We start from the raw sequence: 14,125 nt of genomic DNA, 5'->3' as shown, positions 1-14,125 counted from the left end.
GTTAAACGCTCGTCTGAGACTATGACGTTAAATCATCTAGAAACACACGATGCCTTCGTCCGAGCAAAGCAGCGTTTCACCGTGAGATCACTAGTGAGTGCGCGAGCCACCGCACGGGGAAGAACTGGTTTGAGGCTCAAATAATAACCGGGGATATTCTCCCCGTTAGCGATATCGATGGGAAAGGCTTCCCTGTTTGTATGCGATCTGATTGTATGTCTCGAGCCTTAAATACAAAGCCATGTCGGCAAACTGACTGCGCGACTCAAGGGACTGTATGTGAGCCGAATCCCTCCGTTAGTTTCTGTTTCAGCCGACACAATTAAAATCACCTCTAAGCACGGACAGCGTTTAAATAAAGCATCTCATTTGTATTACCATTAGGGCTTTGATGCAAATACTGTAACAACGGCGGCAGCTCTGCTGCTTAAAGGAAAAGCGCAGTTTTCACTTTATTTTCAGCACCTCAACCTCTGCTGTGGGAAGAAAAAAAGGGGGCAAAGTAAGTCGATTGATTTGTCGACTTATGCCTCCACACGTTAACTCGCAGATAGTATTTCCTAGCGGAGCGGATCGCGCCGTAGTTCAGTTCGACTAGAAAGGCAAAAAGAAACTGTTGAACTGTGTAGCGCCCTGTCATCATGTTCATGACGAATGTATTAAATATGCAAATTAGATCGGACCTGACTGGAAAGTATTACCCGACACAGTGGCGGGTGAAGTGACACAATTTACACGCCAGCACGCAAATCTACCCGCATTTGGCGTGTGGCGGGTGTTAATTTCCATCCCTGCCGTGGACCAATAAGAAATGGGGGGTGGGGGGAGGGGTTATCATAGACTACTGCACGGTGGAAGTTTCTGGTTACTAATGTGGGGGGGGAAGCATGGACATATAAAGAAAATATGGGGATGTGGCTGTGCAGTTTATGACGTCATAAACCGCGAGAATTCTGAACGGAGTATATGGGGGGGGAGGGGTGGGGGTTTCAGAAAGGGGGAGAGTGAAAAAAGGAGAGATTGTTATTTTTTTTTATATTTTGGCAGTCTCTAGGCACACCGTGGACCCATGGATATGTTAATATAACATGCATTTAGCATAATATGTGACCTTCAGGGCCTGTTCTCACGGTGAAAACGTGACAGTTTTCCCGTTTTTGGTTTTTAAAAAAAACCCAGTTTAGACACAATTTATCTGACATCTTCACCCGTGCACATGTTTTCAGAGGAAACGGGACGAAATCGATATGCCAGGCCAGCAGTGGGCGGTACAAGGTAGTAGTAAATAGCATTTCCGGTACAATTTGATGCATAAAACCTTACTGAAACCGAAAATTAATGCCACTAACGTTCATAAAGCGGTTGGTGTAAGCTTGGGGTTACAAGTATTGTAAATGACAAGCTTTCTGTCCTCTTATTTCACCGCATTGAACTTGTGAAAACAGAAGACATGCTGATAGTGAAGGGGCTTTGTGAGCGGCTACTTTTCCTGTTAGGCGTACTTCAAAATAAAAGTCAACTCACGTTTGTCCGGTGAAATGCTGTTAATGTTTAGCCAGTGAAATGCTTTTACTGTGAAGCCGTAGCCTTAATGCTCCTTTTGTTGAACAGTAACTTAACCGCTGCGCGCATAACTATGGATAGTGTTTTTTAATGTAGAGAGAGCCGTGTACACAAGTTTATTTTGCTAGAAAAAGCGGCAGAGCACAAATCTTTCCCCAGACAAAGTGGCGGGTGCATGGTATCAATAACTTACTAATAGACTACAGACTAAATTGGCGAGTGTTATAGGCCTATTTAAGCCCTGCACGTTAATTGTCTTCTAACTTTATAACTCGCGTGTGGGTATTGACAGCAAATGTTATAGACTATGCATACGTGAAGTGGAGCCGTGACGTCAGCGTTACCAGGGGAAATGTTTTCGGTGTTCACATGAAACCAAAACCGTTGTGTTTTCCAAAAAATCCTCCCTGGGAGAAGATCTCAAAAACTTGCGGTTTCATGCCTGCGTTTGCTGTTTTCATGGACATGATATAGTGCAACCGCAGGAATTTTTCCGCGTTTGCACCGTTTCGTGTTGCCGTGAGAACAGGGCCTTAATGTGGTGATGTGGGGACAAGGGAGGGGACTGCTAACTGCAGGAAGACAGCTAAACTGACTATTCCGCTTACTGAACCTTTAAGGTTAGCCTGGAAATCCAGACCCAGATCTTGAACGATATTGATTCTGGCCACGATCAACAGACCTTCCCAACTCAAGGGGCAGCTCCTACATGTGCATTTCAAATACCACTGCACGCAATTGGATAGTACTACGACCAATCAGAGCAATGAACAAGGTGACGTATTAAGCCCTGTTAATTTAGTGAACAGCGGGGTTAACTGGTAAATTAAACTTTTGCCTTGGTGTGTCGGCAACACAAAATTCTTCTTTCTTGCTAATGAAAGATTTGAGTGCCCTCTTCCGAATCGTTAAGTGTCCAGGCCAAAGCCGTTTCAAACTCAAACAACGTATCCGCAACCATCTTTGTTGTTTACCATCACGGCTTCGATGGCGCATGCCCAGCAGTGTTGTCATCCGGTTACGTCCGCCCCAGAGCACCATACATAGGGCTCTGGCCCCGCCCATAGATAGAACGATTTGATTTGCAACTCTGAATTTTCCGACATAGTTAATGAGCTTCAATGGATCATGTCCAGAACAAAAGCAAATTTAAATGTTGCCAGCGGCGGGTCTGGATTTCCAGTAGAAATGTCAAGCCTCTACTGATATAAACTGTGAATTACCTGCATTAGGATAACAGATGATTAAAGCTGTGGTGCTTTTTCCTATGGCCTCAATGAAGGGCCTCATCTCTGTCGCCCCCAACGCACAGTTCAGACCAAAACTACAACACACAGATGGACAAAACCAGGAAGAAACTTGAGTTGAGAGCAGTACAAATAACAGGACACAGTTCTATTTCGTTCCTACTGACCGCCAGAGGCGGTGCTTTCAGCACTGGATGTTCCATCGCGCGCATGCGCAGGTCGAGATCTTATACCAAAATAGTCACCTGTGACACCTGGGTGACCCGAGAATATGTATATATTCCGGAAGTCACTCGAGGATCTGTTCCTTCTATCTTCTCGCGGACTAGCAGGTCACACACATTGTTGTGTGATAGTATACCATTAGCTTGTCGCAAGTAGCTTTGTAACCTAAGGGTTGGTGCTTCGATTTGACTTTGTCCACCAAAGGCTGCGACTTGCAATTCGTTCGACTTCGGCTGGTCAGGGGTGAGTAAAGTGTGAAGGCTACGCGTAGCCACCGGCTATCGCGGAAGCTAATATCACCTTTCCACCTTGCTTTAATTAAGGTTGTCAGGCGGCGGCTGGTTTCACAGTCGCCGTGTTATTCTTTTGTTCGCACCGTTGCTTGTGTGTTTTTCGCTAAGCCCGGTTGCTAATTGTATGCTCAAATGTATTGTTTTTCTAGCATTGTTGACTGTTGCTCGGGTGCTAAGTTCGCCTAGACCGATTGCTTACTTTGATTTAATCGACAGCGAGTGACAGTATTTTGTAGCATTGTCGCACTGTTGCTCGGCTGCTTAGTTCGCCTAGAGCGGTTGCATAGGCTACTTAATTTGCTCGTCAAGTGGGCGGCTTCGGGTCAGAAGTCGCTTTCACTGTTGTATTTGAGCTGTGTCGCACCAGTCGTGTGCTCTCACCTAAGCCTTGCGTTGCATAGCTTACTTTATTTGCTTGCCAGTGGGTGAGCCGTGCCACACACTAGTATGCTGTTGTATACACTGTATGCTGCATTGCTTGCCGGTGGGCGAATTAGTTTCCTAAATCGCCTTCACCGTGTTATTTTAGCCGTGTCGCACGTGTGTAGGCTGCTGTAGTGTGTCGCCAGTTGGCAGCTTAGTTTCACACCGCTGTATTATTATAGCCGTGTCGCACCGTTGCATGGTAGCTCACGCCTTAGCCTGGTTGCATAGGCTACTGTATTTGCTCGCCAGTGAACGTCTTGGGATCCAAGTGTTGCCGTCACTGTGTTATTTAAGGCGCATTGTTGCTTGAGTGTGCTCTCGCCTGAGGCTCGATTGCCTAGCCTTCGTTGATTTGCTCTCCAGTGGGCGGCTGGGGTTACCTAGAGCCGCTGACACTGCCAGGGGACTACAGATAGAGAATAGCATTTTGGCTAATTCTAGCTTTTCAACCCATGTATGATCATGTGTTTTATTAATTTGCACTGATCCCCTTCTTAAATAAACTGAATTCAATTGAAATGTGTTATTTAGGGGGTTGCATTGTTGCTTGGGTGCGATCTCGCCTAAAGCTCGATTGCCTTGCCTACTGTAACTTGCTTGCCAGTGGGCGGCATAGTTTTACACCGCCACTGTATTATTCTAGCGGTGTCGCACCGTGGCTCGGTTGCTCTCGCCTGAAGCCCGGTTGCATACCTTAATCGGATGCATATTTTAATTGTCTCAACAGGTTGCATTGTTGCTCGGGTGTGCTCTCGCCTAAAGCTTGATTGCCTAGCCTACTGTAACTCGCTCGCCAGTGGGCGGCATAGTTTTACACCACCACTGTATTATTCTAGCGGTGTCGCACCGTGGCTTGGTTGTTCTCGCCTGAAGCCCGGTTGCATACATTAGTTGCTAGCCAGTGAGCGTCTTGGGTTTCCAAAGGTCGCCTTCACTGTGTTATTTTGGCTGTCACACCGTTGTCGTGTCAGCACAGGCTACTGTATTTGCCCGCCAGTGGGCGGCATAGTTTTACACCGCCACTGTATTATTCTAGCGGTGTCGCACCGTGGCTCGGTTGCTCTTGCCTGAAGCCCGGTTGCAGGCATTATTTACTTGCCAGTAAGCAGCTTATTTGCACCACGTTACACCGTTGCGCTTGAGTGCAAAACCTGCTGTAATTATGCTCGCCAGTGGGCAGCATAGTTTTACACCACCACTGGATTATTCTAGCGGTGTCGCACCGAGGCTCGGTTGCTGTCGCCTAAAGCCCGGTTGCATACATTAGTTGCTAGCCAGTGAGCGTATTATGTTTCCAAAAGTCGCCTTCACTGTGTTATTTTAGCTGTCACACCGTTGTTGTGTCTGCGCAGGCTACTGTATTTGCTCGCAAGTGAGCAGCATAGTTTTACACCGCCACTGTATTATTCTAGCGATGTCGCACCGTGGCTCGGTTGCTCTCGCCTGAAGCCCGGTTGCATACATTAAACAGATGCATATTTTAATTGGCTCGACAATGGGCAGCTTAGGCCTCCTAAAGTCGCCGTCACTGTTACTTTTAGGGGTGTCGCTCCGTTGCTCTGGTGCTTCCGCCTGAAGCTCGGTTGAGTAGGCTACTAATTCATTTAGCCTAGCCTGCTAAATTGCTGACATGCTAAGCAACCATAATTGTGACGCCTTCATGGCCTCCCTACAGTGGAGAATGGCCATGACAAATGCCGTGCAGGTCTCGGGGTGAGCACCTGAGGGAAGCACTGTCAGATAACCCATGCATGAACTGTAGTTTCATGCCTCAGGCACTGAGGCTTGCTAGGTAGAAGCTCTCCTACTAGCCTCCAACCAGCTCAGGGTACCAGCGGCAGTGAGTAGCCTTGCGGCTGTGCATCCTTCCTACTCAGGGGATGACATGCCAGGGCTGTACGCTTATTTTTTTAGGTGGTAGCACCGGTGCTAGCAAGCAAAAAAATTCAGTAGCACAAAAATAAATTTGGTAGCACACAAAGTAGGCTATTGAAAACTTGCATAACCTTAACCCTTGCATTTTGCTCTAATTACCTTTGAGCATGTCATCCTGGTCTCATTTGAGATTCACAATTAATATGATGCAGTAATAATTGTAGAAAAATGAATAGGGGTGCACTGATTGCAATTTAGAAAAAAGAATCTAACCTGCCAATTGCAATTTTTTGCTGATTCAGAATTATTATTATAATGTCCTTCTGTTAATTAAAACCAAACTTTAAAACATTAAACATAGCCTATTAAATAAATAAGTATACATATTGGTACAATTTAGGATAAATTAAATAGGTTGTTGTGAATGTGTTGGGAGTAGCTTTTCAGTGGCTTATTTAAAACTTTGTTTAAATAGACTAGGATACTGTTGACTGCTCTCTGCAGCTGAAGGAGTTGCTAACTTCCTGTTCTTACTGGCTTCAAAATAAAAGTCAACTCGTCTAGTAACAGGCTTTTAATGTGAAGGCGCACAGGAAATGTTCTGTTTGTACACGCGCTAACTTAACTGCGGTAATGTGCCGTCTCCTTACGGTAATTGCCGTTGAAGCCGTGAAGTTTTTATACCTAGAATCGCTGCATGAACACAGATCCCGAGCACACATCTTTCACCAGCCAAATTGAAGGGTGGACTCAATAACATACTTGCCTTAGACTCATTTACCCGCAGTGTTAATGTAGAGCCCTCTTAAGCAGTGTTGTGCATCTGACCTCTGTGTTTTAAAGACAGCCTCTCCTCATTATCAACCTGTCGCACGAGTGCGAAAGGATTCGTATTCATCATCGCACGTGATCAATTTCAGTAGCAAATGCGATCAAAACTGTCGCACTGTACAGCCCTGCATGCTGTCCACAGCTGCGGCCTGTAATGTCATACAGGTGGGCAGCTCGGCTAGAGGGGCAGTGTCCGTCCGTGACTTGCCAAGTATTGGGTTAGATGAAGCTCTGGTTTCATCTGCACCTGAATGCCTTTTTTCGGCGGGCCCTCAATACTCCGTTTTCTCTGGGCCTCCCTCTGAGCCTTACTTCGCAGAGCTCCGTAGATGCTTGCCAGATTTAAGGGCTCTCCCATCACACTAGTGACAGCAGAGCTCTGGCAGCCATGCACAATGCTGATAGTAGGGCTTGGACTGGTTAGCTCCGATTGAGCCTGCTATAGCATCCCTGGTTATCTCCCCAGACGAGGCTCTGAGAACCGATGTGTGCTGCCCTCGGCCCCAGTGCCAGATTACATGCGACCTCCTTACTAGGAGTTACGACATTGCTGCCCGTGTGGGACGTCTTGGGAATTTGCTTTCTCACATAGTCCTGGCTTGGTCGCAAACCATACAGGGGTCAGTTGCTGGTCACTCAGCACGGACCCTCAGTGATGCTTCACTGCAGACTTTGCATTATGACTTGCTAGGCAGGTTGATGCCAACTGTGACGCGGCGCGCCGCCAGGGTTGGCTGGCGCAGTCGTCCCAGTCGGAGGTGTGTCGACAGACCCTCCGTTCTCTTCCAGTGATCCCAGGCCGGACGCTTCAGGCCCCGGTGCGAAGTGTTCAGGTTGACCAGGGTAGACAGTAGTTGTGCGCCTCTGCCTGATTCCAGGCCGGGAACCTCTGTGGTACCCCGTGCCAATATCTTCAACCACGTCCAGGTGGGCAATCAAGGGGCCAGTGCTTCTCAGCACATTCTGAACAGCGCCGTAACACCGTGCTACGGTCGGCATTTCAGGCGCCAGGAAGTCGGCATCCAGCCACCGCCCTCCCCTAGAGTCCCTGGGGGTGCTACTCGATGCTCGGTAGGTTCTACTCAGCCTAATTTCAGGTACCAAGGAAGTGGGGCGGGTTCGTCCCATTCTGGACTAAGAGGGCAGAATCGGTGCCTCACGGTTCTTCCTTTCCACATGCTGCGTGTTGCAAGTGGCCTCCAGTCTATCGCTCAGGCGGACTGGGTTGTGTCAATAGCCCTGAAGGACGCTACTTTCAGGTCCCTACTGCCCAATGCCACAGGTGGTCCTCCCCTTTGCATTTCTGGGCAAGGTGTACCAGTTCAGGGTTCTTCCGTTTGGGCCGTCCCTGGCTCTGCGTATATTAAACAGTGTGTGGCAGCATCCCTGTCGCCATTACAGCTCAGCGGTATGGTGTACTGCCATACCTAGACAACTGGTTGATCATTTCGCCCAACTCAGGAGCAGGCGGTCAGGGACACAGCCACGCTCCTTAACCAGCCGGGAACAGGCTTGGCCTTACGATCAATCTTACAAAGGGCAACCTTAGACCATGTGTTGGGTTGTGAGTTATTTGGGGCTGGTGCTCGACTCGGCGGCCATACGAGCCTGCCTTTCTCCAGAGCGCGTAGCTACCATTCGGCAGCTACTACAGCACTTCATGCAGGGGAGGCTGCTGGAATACAGCCTCTTCCTTTGACTGATAAGTATGCTGACCTCGGCATCCATGAGGGTCCGACTAGGCCTTCTCAAAGTAAGTTCTCTTCAGATCTGGGCGAATGGTCTCCACTTGGACCCCAAGTGGCAGAGACGCAAGATGGTCAGGGTGTCTGGGCAGTGCCTTCGGGCCCTCAGACCCTGGAGAGAGAGGGCATCCCTGATTGCAGGGTCGCCCTTAGGGAGGAATCTCCAGGTGTGAGGTTGTAGAGACAGACGCCTCCTTGTCAGACTGGGACGCATTCTATTAGTGCAGGACTGTCGTAGGCCAGTGGGATGTCGTAGGCCATGTTATAGGCTGGAACTCCTTGCAGGGTTCTTAGCACTCAGGCTTCAACCACCAGGTGGGCACCAGATCGAAGCAGGGCCTGCGGGTTACGCAAGGGCTCCTTATGGGGGTGCTCCCCCATTATCTAAGCTGTCCATGTTCCAGGTGTCTGGAACACAGCGATAGACCTTCTCTCTCGCAAAGGGCCACCCCCCGGGGAGTGGAGACTCCATCCGGAGGTGGTAGGCATGATTGGGACAAGTATGGCAGGGCAGTGGCATATCTCTTTGCTTCCGAAGAGAAGACCCACTGTCCCCCTTGGTTCTCCTAGAGTGGAGAGGACCAGTCCCCTAAGATAGGAGGCTCTGGCTAATGCTTGGCCAGTGAGCCTGCTTTAAGCATTTCCTCTAATTCTCTTTTTACTGGCAACACTGGACGGGGTCCAGCATTGCAGTTACAGCCTACGTTTGGTGGCTCCACATAGGCCAGGAAGGCCATGGTTCCCAGCGTTACTAAAACTCCTTAAAAAGGAGACCCTTGGTGCCTTCCAGAGAGACAGGAACTTCTGTCTCAGGTAGGTGTACACATGTAGGGCACCCGAACTCGGGGCGCCTGCAGCTGGGCGTGTGGCTCCTGATAGCCAGGACCCACTGTTGACGTATTGCGACCAGTCAGAGGTCCAGACCTTTCTTAAGTTCAAGGGGCACTCTCCGCTATATGGCTCTATGCAAACAGGTGGAAGTTGTTTGCACAGTAGTGCAAGGCACATGGCGAAGTCCAAGGGACTTGCTCATTGAGAGTGATACTACACTTTCTGCAGTCTGTGTGGGCAACAGGAGAGCTGCTTCCACCCTGCGCGTTTATGTGGCTGCGATATCGGCCGCACATGCAAGGGTGGATAACCAGACGGTAGGGTCCCACTACTGAAGGGAGGCCAGAGGCTTCATTCAGCCACCACGACCCCTGAGGGCACCATCATGGGACTTGCAAGTAGTCCTGAGGGCCTTAGGTCTACCCCCATTTGAGCCGCTGAGTCAGGCAGACCTGTCTATGAAGACGGCATTCCTCCTTGCCATTGCGACTGCAAACGGTCGGTGAACTCCATGCCTTGTCAGTGAGCCAGGCGTGCTTGCGCTGGCATGTAGAAGGGTCAGGAGTGGTGCTCTCGCCAAATCCATCCTTCCTATCCAAACAATTGTCTCCCCACTATGTAAACCAATCGATCGAGTTGGCTGCTTTTAATCTCCTGGGCTCACCAGGGGGTGCAGAAAGAATGTCAGACCTACTGTGCCCGGTGCGGGCGCTTAGGGCATATGTTGTGGCAATAACCAGCTTGCGTAAGACAAATAACCTCTTTGTCTGCAATGGGAGCTGCAGGAAGGGGGCTGCCCTGTCCAAAGAGACACTCCCACTGGCTTGTGAATCTGGTCTGTGAATGCATATAGAGCACAGGGGCTCCCCAGGCCTTGGCCGTTGAGTGCCACTCTACCAGGAGTATGGCTACATCTTGGGCTGCCTTGAAGCGGGTTCCACGTCAGGACATTTGCGCCTCGGCTACATGGTCTTCATCATGTACGTTTGCGCGGCTCTACAGAGTAAATGTTTTTGCTCCTCATCCTGTGGGATGGCGGCTGTCTTGTTGATGGCTGTAAGCCCTTAATTGGTGAGGACTCTTCGTGACCTTTCTGGTATAAGTCATCCAGTGCTGAAAGCACCGCCTCTGGTGGTCAGTAGGAACGAAATAGAACGATAGTTACGTATGTCACAGGTGACTATTTTGGTATAAGATCTCGACCTGCGCATGCGCGCGATGGAACATCCAGTGCTGAAAGCACCGCCTCTGGCGGTCATCCGGAACTCATAGAACCGTAGTTACATACGTAACTATCGTTCTGTTGCTGTCAGAAGTCTAACATTAGTGTTTGTCACAGTGTAGTGAACTGTGATGCATGCAAACTCACCATAGAGGTTTAGCGTTGGATAAACTCACTACAAAGGCTTCTCCCGTTTGTCCCGACAGAGTGCGTCCACTCCGGTCGATGATGGTCCCTGAGATCTATACAATGAGTGGCACAGACACATCTCAGTCCTCTGTTTAGTCCATGTACATCTGTATGAACATGAACTGAAACTGTTCAGATACTCGATATAGATACTTGACATACCTCACGCAAAATACACACACATTAACTGCTTTTGTTTCAAGTGCAAAACAAAAGACAACAACCATACCAACCTAATGCATGCATAAGATGTTACCAGTAAATACAGTATATAGAAAAGAGAATATGAATAAGATATTATACACATACAAATATAGGTTTTCTTTCATGGCTCGTTTCAAACAGCTGGTCGATGGCAAATAAGGCAGCCTGCAGAAAGAAAGAAACACACACACACACACACACGTCACTCTCTCAGGTTGAAATCAACACATAGTTGAGGTTCCATCAAGGAACTGAACCACCTACTTTTTTCATAACATTCTGCCATAATTGACAAATTGGTGGTGGTTACAGAAAACATCCAAAGTAAACAGTAGCTACATTTCTCCTCAGAAAAAAATTCTGTTAGCTACTCAATAAAATTAAACAAGACTAAGTTTGGGTTGTAATGTGTTTTTTTAATCAATATGGTGGATTATGTATTTTATTGGGATTATATAAAACAATGTTTTATTGAGGAACAGCTGGAATATGAAATCATAACTTTTCATTACCCAGATACTTCAAGAAAACAACCTCATCAGGGGCCTCATTTATAAACGTGGCGTACACCCAGAAGAGGGCGCACGCCAGTTTCTACGCAAACATTGAGATTTATAAAAACCAAACTCAGGAAGATGTGCGGTCCTCCACGCAAACTCTGACCCATGCGTACGCACAGAAAGTGGAGAAAGGAGAAACGGCGACTCCGTCCGCACATGTATGAAGTGCGAGAACGAATGTGTTTATGTAAAATGAATCCAGATAGGCCGATTATAAGCCATGTAGGCCTATCATATATTGGTAGTTCCTTTGCAAAACAGATGAAGCCATTCTTACAACTAATAAACAAATGTCTCCACGGATTTTTCCATGGATTGATACAAATTTTTTTTTTAAATAAATTAGGATCTTAAAGCGGCAACGAGTAACTTTTAAATATCTTTTAAACAGCCTCATGTTTCCTCTCATAATCATAAATTACCTTTAACAGCAAACGAGACCATCAGTGCAAAGAAAGACGTTTTTATATAGTTTTTATTACTGCATTTGATCTGGTCGTACACCCAGTCCGATTTTCGGTTCACGCGTGCATGCTCTATGGTCACATATCCGTATTGGTCGCAGATTTCAGTGTGGCGCAGTTACGCGATTTGAGAAGCCTATCCCTCCAGGTGAGGGAAGGGGAGCGGGAGCCTTGTTTGAGACAGTTGTTTGTCGTCATAATGACTGATAACGGGGCTGAACCATAAAAGAAAAAAAAGAAAATGCAATGAAGAAAAGCGAAAAGGGAGAGTGATAGTCGGGCGGGAGGGCGTTGCCAAGCAACGTATACACAATTTCACGCAGCGAACCTAGACTGCAGCATGGACTGCAGTGTTTACTCCTAAATGAATGAGCGGTAGCCTACTAAAACAAAGTTTACTTTGCCTCACCAGCATCATCAGATGACCATTATTCATCTGAAATAGTCATTATTTACAACATAAACACATTACCTCATCGTGATACTAACTAACTGCCATCTCTCGTTCATTCGCTTTGTGTGGGGACACGGACTCGTTCAGCTCCGTGAGAGGTGACAATGCATCAACTCATTGCAATCAGGTGTGTTTAGCACTTACTGGCATTAGTTGATGCTGTGTCACCCATAGACTCACGGAGCCGAAAAGAGTCCGGTGCCCTCACACTTTGCTTTCAACACACGGACACGCACCATATTGCTTCCTGATTATTTGAATCTGCACGCCCTGCACGCTGCCTGCACGAGCTAGAAAACAGCTTCACGACAGCTGGCGTCGTAATAATACTACCGCTTTTGTTCAAAGGTGTCGCCAACGTGCCGACTTACTCGTAGTGGCTTTAAAGCGGCTACGAGTAACATTTAAATATCTTTTAAACAGCCTCATGTTTCCTCTGATAATCATAAATTACCTTTAACAGCAAACGAGACCATCAGTGCAAAGAAAGACGTTTTTAAATAGTTTTTATTACTCCTTTTGGTCTGGTCGCACACCCAGTCCGATTTTCGGTTCGCTCGTGCAGGCTCTATGGTCACATATCCGTATTGGTCGCAGATTTCAGTGTGACGCTGCAACGTGAATTGAGAAGCCTATCCCTCCAGGTGAGGGAAGGGGAGCGGGAGCCTTGTTTGATAGGCAAGGCAAGGCAAGTTTATTTATATAGCACAATTCAGACACAAAGCCACTCAAAGTGCTTTACAGGGGCAAGATTAGAATACATAAAACACATTATAAAACATTTAAAAGCAAATAAAAGAAGCAAATAAAATTAAAACTCGGTTTAAAAACATTTAAAAGCAAATAAAAGAAGCAAATAAAATGAAAATTGCAGGTTAAAATGGAAACAAAAAAGTCTTCAGACTCGATTTAAAAGAGCTGAGAGTTGCAGCAGACCTCAAGTTCTCTGGGAGTTTGTTCCAGATTTTTGGTGCATAATAAGTTAACTAAAAGCTGCTTCTCCTTGTTAAGTCCTAACTCTAGGGACTGTAAGTAGACCTGTCCCAGACGACCTAAGGGCTCTGGACGGTTCATAACGTATCAGCATATCAGTAATGTATTTTGGCCCTAAACCATTTAGTGCTTTATAAACCAACATCAGTATTTTGAAATCAATTCTTTGAGTGACTGGAAGCCAGTGTAAAGACCTCAGAACTGGGGTAATGTGATCTACTTTTTTGGTCCTAGTGAGGACTCGAGCAGCAGCGTTCTGAATTAGCTGAATCTGTCTGATAGATTTTTTTTGGAAGGCCAGCAAGGACACTGTTACAGTAGTCAAGTCTACTACAGATAAATGCATGGACAAGTTTTTCTAAATCTTGCTGAGACATAAGCCTTTTAATTCTTGATATGTTTTTTAGGTGGTAGTAGGCTCATTTATTAATTGATTTTATGTGTTTCTTGAAATTCAAGTCGGAGTCTACAACAACACCAAGATTTCTGGCTTGGGGTGTGGTTTCTAACATAACGGATGTAAGCTGTGCACTGACTTTTAATTGTTCATCTTTGGCACCAAAGACAATTACTTCAGTTTTATCGTTGTTTAATTGAAGGAAATTTTGGCACATCCAATCATTGATTTGTTCAATGCACTTACTCAGTGCCTGTATCGGACTGTAGTCTCCTGGTGATATGGTTATGTAAATTTGTGTGTCGTCTGCATAATTATGGTAGCATAATTTGTTCTTATTCATAATCTGAGCTAGTGGGAGCATGTAGATGTTAAATAGAAGAGGGCCAAGAATGGAACCTTGGGGGACCCCGCATTCAATATTTGTCCGCTCAGATGTGAAATTTCCTATTGACACATAGTAGTCTCTATCCTTTAAGTAGGATTCAAACCAGCTTAGTACAGTTCCAGAAAGTCCAACCCAGTTTGCTAGTCGATCTAGTAATATGCTGTGGTCAACTGTGTCAAAAGCGGCACTGAGATCCAGTAAAACTAAGACAGAACTTT

General features: G+C 46.8%; 1 protein-coding gene across 3 annotated transcripts in view; it reads right to left on the bottom strand.

The window, feature by feature from the left end:
- The window catches only part of mtr (5-methyltetrahydrofolate-homocysteine methyltransferase), a 94,772-nt gene that overhangs the window by 58,152 nt on the left and 22,495 nt on the right, over positions 1–14,125 (bottom strand). For 2 of the 3 annotated variants that reach the window (XM_080049291.1, XM_080049292.1), the window contains 3 exons: positions 10,757–10,816; positions 10,406–10,500; positions 2,787–2,887 (listed from right to left, as the gene is read on the bottom strand). The exons of the other annotated variant lie outside the window; for it this stretch is intronic. In XM_080049291.1, the coding sequence (XP_079905417.1) occupies positions 2,787–2,887; positions 10,406–10,500; positions 10,757–10,816 (256 nt within the window). The remainder of the gene's footprint in view (positions 1–2,786; positions 2,888–10,405; positions 10,501–10,756; positions 10,817–14,125) is intronic. 3 annotated transcript variants of the gene reach the window in all.

The sequence above is a fragment of the Ammodytes marinus genome (genome assembly GCF_949987685.1).
Source record: "Ammodytes marinus genome assembly, chromosome: 20".
NCBI classification, from domain to species: domain Eukaryota; kingdom Metazoa; phylum Chordata; class Actinopteri; order Uranoscopiformes; family Ammodytidae; genus Ammodytes; species Ammodytes marinus.
Note: the sequence above shows the minus strand (reverse complement) of the source record. Positions and strands in the feature narration are given on the sequence as shown.